Below are 10,501 nucleotides of genomic sequence, written 5' to 3'. Positions count from 1 at the left end.
AGCCCACCAGGCTCCCCCGTCCCTGGGATTCTCCAGGCAAGAACACTGGAGTGGGTTGCCATTTCCTTCTCCAATGCATGAAAGTGAAAAGTGAAAGTGAAGTCGCTCAGTCGTTTCCAACTTTTAGCGACTCCATGAACTGTAGCCCACCAGGCTCCTCCATCCATGGGATTCTCCAGGCAAGAGTACTGGCTTCTGTCTACTGAGTGCTTATTTGGGCAAGAATGTAGTTTATATGGATCATCTCATTTAATCTTTAAAACTCTCTTTGAAATAGGTATTATAGATCCCTGAGGGGAGGCTCAGAGAGACTGAGTTGCCCAGCCTCACGCTAGAACGAGTGGGATTCAAACCTAAATCTGTATGAGGCCAAAGCCCATGCTCTTTAATCATTACTCTCTCTCACACTTTGATGTTGATATGATCATATTTATTATTAGCATGCAACTGAAACCCAACACTTTCAGTTTTGTAGAAAACATGAGAGGATTATCCAACCTGTTTTTTTTCTTTTAAGGAAACCAAATGCAAAATTACTGTTCACCTATAAAGAGGCATTGCACAGCAGATTATCTCTTTCTATGGTGGAGTTCTTGTCTGATTCCCTACTACTGGCCCTTTCGATTTTAAATCTAACATCAACCTGTTCAAAAGATTTTGCCCTGGGTGACATCTCCAGGCATCAAGATTTAACTGTAGCATATTAACTTAGAATTTAAAATTATCAACTGTTAGGAGAATCACATTTCCACTGGTCTTCAATAGCATAATAAACTCATCCAGCAAGGATGTTAACTGGTCAGATTTTTTTTTTTGGCTGCATATGTGGCTTTAAGGATCTTAGTTTCCTCACCAGGGATTGAACCTGGGGCCACAGCAGTGAAAGCACCAAGTCCTAACCATTGGACTGCTAGGGAATTCCCTCAGATCACTTATCAAATGAACAGGTTAATATACCCCCTTTTCCAGCCCTGTGATTCCAAAGATAAGACTAGGCCAATAGTTCTAAACTTGGTTTCAGGAAAACAGGCTATAGCTTCCTCCTTTGAGCACAAGGACTTGATTCTTAAAAAGAATTAAATCGTCTCAAGTGTTTTGAGTATAACAGAAAAGAGAAGGTACTTTTATCTGGAGAGATTGTGTGGGCCTTTGAGGTCCTATGCCCTTTTCAGGCATGAAGTGGTATTGAAGGCATTTCTAGCTGTCAGTGACCTTAATAACATGTCAGCTTTGTCTTTCAATTTCTCAGCTTCCATGGGTGGTCCATTATTTAATCCCTTATAATGCTGAATATACACCCAAGAAACCTAAAATATAGTCTTACCCTTCTAATTCTTTATTCCTTGGCCATTTCCCCTGTTTTCAGCACAGCTAATATTCACACTGACCGCTGATGTAATGTAATGGCACACTTACCTAGGCCTTATAAAGCAAAATGCTCTTTGTTTGGGTACCAATGATGTCAGTACAGATATGCAAACAAGAGGACAGCAGTCTAGGAGGTGAACCTTTTGAAATGTAAAGAATGCTGGACTAGCTGCCAGTGGGTTTTGGTATCTCAAAAAAGATTATAGTTTCTTAGACTTTGAGACTTCCTTAGAATAGAATCTAAAGACATAAGGAATATACTGATATAAAAAAAACTTCCTTAGAACATCTTTGATATGAATGATCAGATGGAGACACTGAAAAACAAATGTTTGTATACAGATGGTAGGTACACCAGGAAACTTCATTTAGCCGGGTGGTGAACAAAAAATTTACAAGGTGCTAAGGTCCGTCTAGTCAAGGCTATGGTTTTTCCAGTAGTCATGTATGGATGTGAGAGTTGGACTGTGAAGAAGGCTGAGCACCAAAGAATTGATGCTTTTGAACTGTGGTGTTGGAGAAGACTCTTGAGAGTCCCTTGGACTGCAAGGAGATCCAACCAGTCCATTCTGAAGGAGATCAGCCCTGGGTGTTCTTTGGAAGGAATGATGCTAAAGCTGAAACTCCAGTACTTTGGCCACCTCATGTGAAGAGTTGACTCATTGGAAAAGACTCTGATGCTGGGAGGGATTGGGGGCAGGAGGAGAAGGGGATGACAGAGGATGAGATGGCTGGATGGCATCACGGACTCGATGGATGTGAGTCTGAGTGAACTCCGGGAGATGGTGATGGACAGGGAGGCCTGGCGTGCTGCGATTCATGGGGTCGCAAAGAGTCGGACACAACTGAGCGACTGAACTGACTGAAGTGAAGTGAAGAAAAGAAAAGATGTTCATGAAAAGTGAATAGAAATTGCCATTACTCTGGATTGTTAAAGCTTTGTGAAAGAGGTGGTGGAAGGACAGTTTGTATTAGTGATGAATGGAGACAGTGCATAGGTCTAAAGGTATGGTTTTGAAGTCTGTGTGCTTGAGATCAAAGCCTGGCTCCACTGCTCAAACTGTGTGCCCTTGGCCAGGTCACTTACTATGCCTCAGTTTCCTAATCCATAAAAAAAGGACAAGAAAAATACATCTCTTCAATGGTTTTGTGGCTATAAGATGATAAATGTAAAATGTTTAGCATAGTGAATTGTTTGTAGTAAGGGCTTTAATATCACCCCACAAATGACCAATGAGAGCACTTCCACAAGCCTTTAAATTCCTACAGCAGACCACCATCCTTGGCCTCAGCTTCTTCAGCTGTAAAGCGATGGGGCTAGTCTAGATGAGTGATTCAGACATTAGAGATGTCATGGACTAGGGGAAAAAAAATACTACAGTGGCATCAACTTTTATTTTGCCAACTAAGGAGGTTTTTAAATGAAGACTGTGACCTAACATCACCACCTTTTCATTTTCATAATCTTTTTAAAAAGTGAGGAAGCCATTAGCTCAAAGACGGCACTTTAAAAAGCCCACTAACATTATTTTTCTCATTTCTCCACGGACTGTAAAAAATTGGTCTTCAATCAGAGTCCCACATTAAAAATTCTATCATTTCAACTTTATCTCTTTTAAAAATTAAGTACTATTTTGTCAATCAAATTTCATTTTGGATAAGGATTCAAATGAACTCCTCAGTTGACCTAAAAGCAGAAAGGGTTAGAATCAAAATCTTTCAAGCTATTCCTTGGCAAGGTGGAGATTCTGAAGTAGTTGTAATTCATAGTGCTGGAAAGCAATACTGAAAAATTCTTTGAAACCTAGGGATACCCTAAACATGCTTAGAAAAGCAGGGAGGAAGCAGGTGATTCCTACTCCTAGAAACATGATAGAATTGAGTTCTATCTAATACTGAGTTGAGTTCTGGTCTGCATTTAGTGACCAAAAGTAAGTTTCACTCCCATGACTGAGAACTGCCTCTGAACAGAAGAAGGGGAAAAAAAAAAAAAAAAACCCCAAAAAACAAAAACTGAAGGGAGAAGGCTCAAGGTGTTTTAATTTGCACTGACTGAAGCATAGTTTCATTTTGATATTTTTGCTAGTGGTACAAAGGAGTGTATCTCCACTCCTCAGCAAAACAAAACCTGTTCAGGGAGCACAGATCTAGCAGCTAACAAGTTCCTGTTCTCGAATATCCAGAGGAAGTGGCCCACATAACACTTCTACTCTACCCTATACTACAGTTTTAATTCACTTGAAGAGAACCTTCCATAAAGAAAGGAGAAAGGGAGAGAGAGAAAAGGAAAGGAATAAAGAGACAAAAAGAATTTGTATGTTCAGACTAAACCCTTGTGATCCTTATAATCAGATAATTTAAAGCTATAAGAGAGCAACTGAGGACACTTGGGGACTATGGGTTAAGTAACTTCTTCAAATACCTATAGTGAGTAAATGAGAGAGTTAAGATTCTCCAGGCTTTCTGTACCCCAGTCTAGTTTCTGACCTCCAAACCAATGGTTTTCAACCATGGTTATACCTGAGAATTATCTGGAGCTTTAAAAGTCCCTATATCCAAGCTATAACCCCCACTAACTAAATTAGAATCTTGTGGCAGGGGTACTGAGATATCAGTATTTTTTTGTTTCTAATGTGAAGACATAGTTAAGAACATCACTGCCCTAAACCATGGTGCCCTCTAGGTGAACGAAGCACAGATAAGGATGATTCTGTGAACAGGTTTGTTAGGCCCATTTAGCAGAACCTCTTGGTAACTACTACAAGTTCCAGGCCATTGCAGTTCTAGGCCAAGGTCATATTTGCAACCCATGTTTACTATTACCACACCACCATGGGATTATATAGTATCACGGAACAGAACTATGGTGGTTTCATTTAACCCAAACTGAAAAGTGTTTTGTTTTGTTTTGTTTTTTACAATCAAGCCTTTTTTTTCTTGCCTAGAGTGTTATAAATGATGTATTCAGGTCCAAATATAATTTAGAGCTGAAGGGGCAGTGATTGTAGAACCAATGAATTAGCTCTGAAGCTGCTGCCTGGGCCTCTGTGACACCCCAACAGCTCTATTCTGTTCTTCAAGGAAAGGCCCTCTTCCACCCCCAAACCAATCCTCACCTGATCTCCAGTGTTCTTGCAGGTCTCGGTTTTTCTCTGGACAGCACATCATCCAATATGTACTGCATTAGGATGTTAACACATAGAAACTTATAATAGAAGCTTTTAAAATGTTTATTTGTATTATGAGGGTGAAATGATGCAAGAGTGCAAAGAAACTTAAGTATTTAGCCCTTGTTTCCCTGCTGTTCACATTATTTTAGGAAAAGAAGATTAAGGAACATTAAAAGGAATGGAAGAAGTAAATATAAATATACCCAGCCAAATCCTCTAATTCACTAAAGGATGAACTGAAATTGTTGGCCCAATTCACATTTATTGAGAACCTAAAAAATTACTTCCCCTGTAACTTCCCTAGACCTGTGAAAAAGGGGAGTGGACAACATTTATATTACAAGACCGCAATCTTTTATTGAAACATTTTTTTTGGTCTAAAACTACGCATGGAGAGATTAACCTCTTGTTCATAAATTAGGATAATTCTAACATCACTATTCCAAACCAATATTATTTACAAAAAAAGTATCTTTTCTTTGTTTTCTTGCCAGTTCACAGGACTAAATTCTAAATTTTAAACCAACTTCAGTCTAGCTTTTAAAATTTCCCTGCCACCAAATGCCCAGCAAACCTTATTAGGGTAGGGGGCAGCCTTTTGATGGCAACAGTCATCATTTACCAGGAATGTAGAACCACAACTGAGCAACAACAACAGAAGATTAAATCATTCCAAACAATTCCTGTTTGCTTTCCAAAAGCATGCTTTGTCTAATTCTCCCATTCTATACAGACAGGTGGGAGAGGAATGCCATAGAGCATCGTAATGTCAATTAAATGAACCTCTTCAAAAAGTGGACAAGATGGTTTAGCGTATATATGGATGAACTGCAGTCAATGACACTAACAAGTAATAAACTTTAAACCCAGATTAACACATATCCCCAGTAGCTGGCCAGCTCAAATCATTACTTCTCATTTAATCTGGATCACATGTGCAATTTTTTACTCTCTAGTTAAATACATTGACAAAATTTTCCAAAGCATATAGGGAACAGGCTTCTTAGAAATTCAAATTAAAATCTTAAATAATAAAAATTGCTGGCTTATTATACAGTTTCTGACAAACTCCAATGTACTGGGTGACTGAAAGTAATTCCATCTCAGTTGCTAGTAAAAAGGTAAATCTTGTATATACATAAAAAGACAATATTATAAGACTGTAGTGTTAGCCTACCAAAACAAGAATATCTAGAATGGAATTTTAAGTAAACATTTGGGATGATGAGCAATCAGAATACAAGAGAAAAGAAAATCCACATTAAATTAATTCTTAATTTGAGAAATCAGTAAAATGTATACACAAATTGATAAATACTGTCTCCATAGGTCACTAATTCCAAGGACTAGTTAGTAGTTAGTTTCTAACTAAATTATTACAAGACATTCTGGTGTATTCTCTCTTCTTATGATCAGTTTGTTCTGGCAAGACTCCAACAAGCACTTGCCCTTGAAAACAGCTCAGCGGGAGAAGGCTGGAGGCAATCACTTCATTTATTAACTAGCCACAAAATAAATCCCAAGATTACAATAATCACTGACAGGACAAGCACCAGGATACAGATCTTCTTGCGAGATTTTTTCTGAGGAGAGAAATATGTAAAGAAGACACTCATGAAACAAGTAAAAAATGTTTATAAAACTCCAAGAGTGCTTCATTAATCGGCCTCCGGGTAATGCAAAATTAAACTGTGTATGATTATGCAGACACCTTCTCAAAAATCTCAAGGTACCAGTACTAGACAGCAGTGCAAGTCCTCATTCAATGCTCCCAAATACAGTTTTGCAAAGGAACTGTTTACATCTATGTTGCAAGTTGTTATTTGCCATAAAATAAGTTATTTGTACATGTGTATTTGAATAAAGGTTTTATACCTATTATAAAATTTTATGTTCACTGTAAAAAATACAGACAAGCAGAAGAAAAAATAATCACCCACAGATAAAACAGCTGACATTTTAATTGTATTTCCTTCTGATCTTTTATCCAGGCACATTTATCTGACAAAACTGGGACCATACTGTATCATGTCTGATGGTTTTCTCACTCAATATTTTAGAATAAAATTTGTGATATTATAAACTCTTTATAAACATCTCTTTTAATTCCCACATAAAATAACATGAAGTGGATATATATAATTTACTTGACTGTTCTTTACTGTTGGATATTAAAGTCATCACTCACTTTTTAAAAGGAAACTATTGTTAAATACAATTTCTTTAAGAACAGTCCCAGGGGAAATACAATTATCTTAGGAACATGGTAAATGACTAAATGCTATTTGTTTCTAAAAACCCATGCAACACCAGGTTGAGGAGAAATGAGAAGGACCTCATTCACAACATGTATAAACTGAGGTGAAGACCTGGATAAAGTTCGTAAAATCAGAGTTTCAAATAATATGTAGAAAAATACCACTTTACAGAAAGTAGAACAATTAACCCCTATTTGTTCACAACAAAATAATCCCCATATGATAAGCCAACTAAATCATACATAAACAGCAGTCCAAGCTGAGCCTCTGTCCATTTTCTGTGGCAACAGTCAACATAAATTATCTGCAAAGTCCTACTTTGTACCTATTACTATCCTAACTGAAACAAATTTCAGTTGTTTAGGTTAGAAAATTAGCCTTACCCCAAATTAGGTATCATGCTAGCTTTGTAGCTAAAAATCTTTCATGTCAGTTTATTCAAAGTTTGATGCCTTTTTTGTAGATCTCTCTGCAAAGGAAAATACTAAAAATGGGTCTGGGATGGCAATTATGACTGCCTGCCTCCAGCTTAAGACCAAACAGACGGCTGCAGCTGTTCTCCATGTGTCAGTGACTCTGATGGCCCCTAGAGTCTACAGCACAGTGACTTTCTTTTGTACCTGCTTTTACCTGATAGTAAGCAGCTCGCTGTAGCTGGTCAGTGGCTCTTTCTACATGTACCTCTGAGCTTTCCACGTTGGCTTCTATGCTGTCTGCAAAAAAGAAGGGCAGTGGATGCTTTACCACAGTCGGATGTTTCAAGACTGCAAACTGAAGAGCATTCTGATGCTAAGGGTCCTGTTCACCACCATCACTCCAACTATCCAGCCATGAGATCAAAAGTTACCAGCCCCATAAGAGAACAGCCCTCTTCTTTGGAAATAAACACTGAAGAATTATTTAGAGGTAGAGGGTTATGAAGTATGCAAATCATCCACAAACAGTTCAGAAAAAAATCAGGTAAATACATAGAAAGAGTGCAAATAAAAAGCAAATGGGGTAGAATGTTAACAAGAAGTAAATCTAAGTAAAGCTTACAAAGGAGTTCCTTGTTATTTTCATTTTTGCAACTTTTTGTGAACTTGAAATTATTTCCAAATAAAAAGTTTTTTTTAAAAAAGGGTTTCGAATCCCATAGTTGTGCAAGTTTCTGGAGATAAAAACTGAGAAGCTGACAGCTATTTCCCTAAACAGCCAAAGACTTAATATGAGGCTACGGCAAGTGAATGGGCTATTCATGGAAGCCTCATTTTAATTTCCACATTTGACAACGTAAGAAAATTGCTAAGAAAATGAACTTAGTGATTTTTAAATGGTATTCCTAGATTCCTAAGACATAGCTTACTGACTTCTTTGCATACAAAAACTATCCACTCACCTTTATGTTAAAGGTATCAATAATACATACCAATGATATCACCTTGGTCATGGATCATCATGGCCAAATCTTTAAATATCTGATTGACATCCAAAATATCAGCCTAAGGAACACACACACAAAAAATTTAACCAATATTAAGTAACATGTTGGAAGATTCATTTCCTCTACTTACCTAAAAGTTCTGGCTATTAATGTAACACATGTGTTTTTAAAGCTTATAAATCATGCTTTCTCTATAAACAGAAAATGAAAATAAAGTTAATTATTAACACTTACTAAGTGACTTCTGTATGCAGAGTACTATGCCAGGTAGGTAATTAGAAACACAGTCTCTTGGAGCCTGACTATCAGTTACAGAGGACTGTTAACCCTCCACAGTCTTGTTCAACCTTAAATTAAGAACTTCTTTGGACCTCCCTACTAAAATGTGGACACTGACAGTACCCATCTCATAGTATTTTCAGAAGTACTAGATAAAAAGTTCTTCAGTTCAGTTCAGTCGCTCTGTCGTGTCCGACTCTTTGCGACCCCATGAATCACAGCACGCCAGGCCTCCCTGTCCATCACCAACTCCCGGAGTTCACTCAGACCCACGTCCATCGAGTCCGTGATGCCATCCAGCCATCTCATCCTCAGTCGTCCCCTTCTCCTCCTGCCCCCAATCCCTCCCAGCATCAGTCTTTTTCAATGAGTCAACTCTTCACATGAGGTGGCCAAAGTACTGGAGTTTCAGCTTTAGCATCATTCCTTCCAAAGAAATCCCAGGGTTGATCTCCTTCAGAATGGACTGGTTGGATCTCCTTGCAGTCCAAGGGACTTCTCAAGAGTCTTCTCCAACACCACAGTTCAAAAGCATCAATTCTTTGGTGCTCAGCCTTCTTCACAGTCCAACTCTCACATCCATACATGACTACTGGAAAAACCATAGCCTTGACTAGATGCACCACAGTCGGCAAAGTAATGTCTCTGCTTTTTAATATGCTATCTAGGTTGGTCATAACTTTTCTTCCAAGCAGTAAGCGTCTTTTAATTTCATGGCTGCAGTCACCATCTGCAGTGATTTTGGAGCCCAAAAAAATAAAGTCTGACACTGTTTCCACTGTTTCCCCATCTATTTCCCATGAAGTGATGGGACCAGATGCCATGATCTTCATTTTCTGAATGTTGAGCTTTAAGCCAACTTTTTCACTCTCCGCTTTCACTTTCATCAAGAGGCTTTTTAGTTCCTTTTCACTTTCTGCCATAAGGGTGGTGTCATCTGCATATCTGAGGTGACTGATATTTCTCCCGGCAATCTTGATTCCAGCTTGTGTTTCTTCCAGCCCAGCGTTTCTCATGATGTACTCCATACTCCTTTTCCTATTTGAAACCAGTCTGTTGTTCCACATCCAGTTCTAACTGTTGCTTCCTGACCTGCATACAGATTTCTCAAGAGGCCGGTCAGGTGGTCTGGTATTCCCATCTCTTTCAGAATTTTCCACAGTTTATTGTGATCCATACAGTCAAAGGCTTTGGCATAGTCAATAAAGCAGAAATAGATGTTTTTCTGGAACTCTCTTGCTTTTTTGATGATCCAGTGGATGTTGGCAATTTGATCTCTGGTTCCTCTGCCTTCAGGAAGTTCTCAGTTCACATATTGCTGAAGCCTGGCTTGGAGAATTTTGAGCGTTACTTTACTAGCATGTGAGATGAGAACCATGCAATAACCACTTCATAAGTGTTAGCTATTAGAACTATTACTTAACTGGCCCTCTGGAGAAGGAAATGGCAACCCACTCCAGTATTCTTGCTTGGAAAATCCTGTGGACAGAGGAGCCTGGTGGGCTGCTGTCCATGGGGTCGCACAGAGTTGGAACATGACTGAAGCAACTTAGTGTGCGTGTGTGCGTAACTGGTCCTCATGACAACCTAATAAGACATGTATTATCTCCATTCTACAGAAGAGGAAAATCAAGGCTCAAAGATGTTTAATGACTTGTCCTGAAGTCTCACAGCTAGCACGTGGCAAAACTGAGAATTAAAAGTTCGTGATGGGCTTCCCTGGTGGTCTGGTGATAAAGACTCCATCTGCCAAGGCAGGGGACACACGTCTGATCCTTGGCCTGCACTCCAGAGCCTGTGCTCTGCAACAAGAGAAGCCACCACAATGAGAAGCCTGCGCACCACAACAAAGATAGCCCCAGCTCCCTGCACCTAGAGAAAGCCCTCGGGTAGCAACAAAGACCCAGCGCAGTCATAAGTAAATAAATAAATAATCTTTTTAAAAGTTCACGATGTTTGAATTGATCATTCAGTAACTCTATGAAGTAAGTGTCTTCTTTGAG

The 10,501-nt window shown here is 38.8% G+C and overlaps 1 protein-coding gene across 1 annotated transcript in view; it reads right to left on the bottom strand.

The window, feature by feature from the left end:
- Positions 1-4,582: 4,582 nt before the first annotated feature.
- Positions 4,583-10,501, bottom strand: part of STX12 (syntaxin 12) — a 38,935-nt gene continuing 33,016 nt past the window's right edge. The window contains exons 7-9 of the mRNA XM_040229830.1: positions 8,205-8,277; positions 7,427-7,509; positions 4,583-6,121 (exon numbers count right to left, since the gene is read on the bottom strand). Of these exons, the coding sequence (XP_040085764.1) occupies positions 6,029-6,121; positions 7,427-7,509; positions 8,205-8,277 (249 nt within the window). The 3' untranslated portion in view covers positions 4,583-6,028. The remainder of the gene's footprint in view (positions 6,122-7,426; positions 7,510-8,204; positions 8,278-10,501) is intronic.

The sequence above is a fragment of the Oryx dammah genome, unplaced genomic scaffold (assembly GCF_014754425.2).
Source record: "Oryx dammah isolate SB20612 unplaced genomic scaffold, SCBI_Odam_1.1 HiC_scaffold_27, whole genome shotgun sequence".
Taxonomy (NCBI): Eukaryota; Metazoa; Chordata; class Mammalia; order Artiodactyla; family Bovidae; genus Oryx; species Oryx dammah.
Note: the sequence above shows the minus strand (reverse complement) of the source record. Positions and strands in the feature narration are given on the sequence as shown.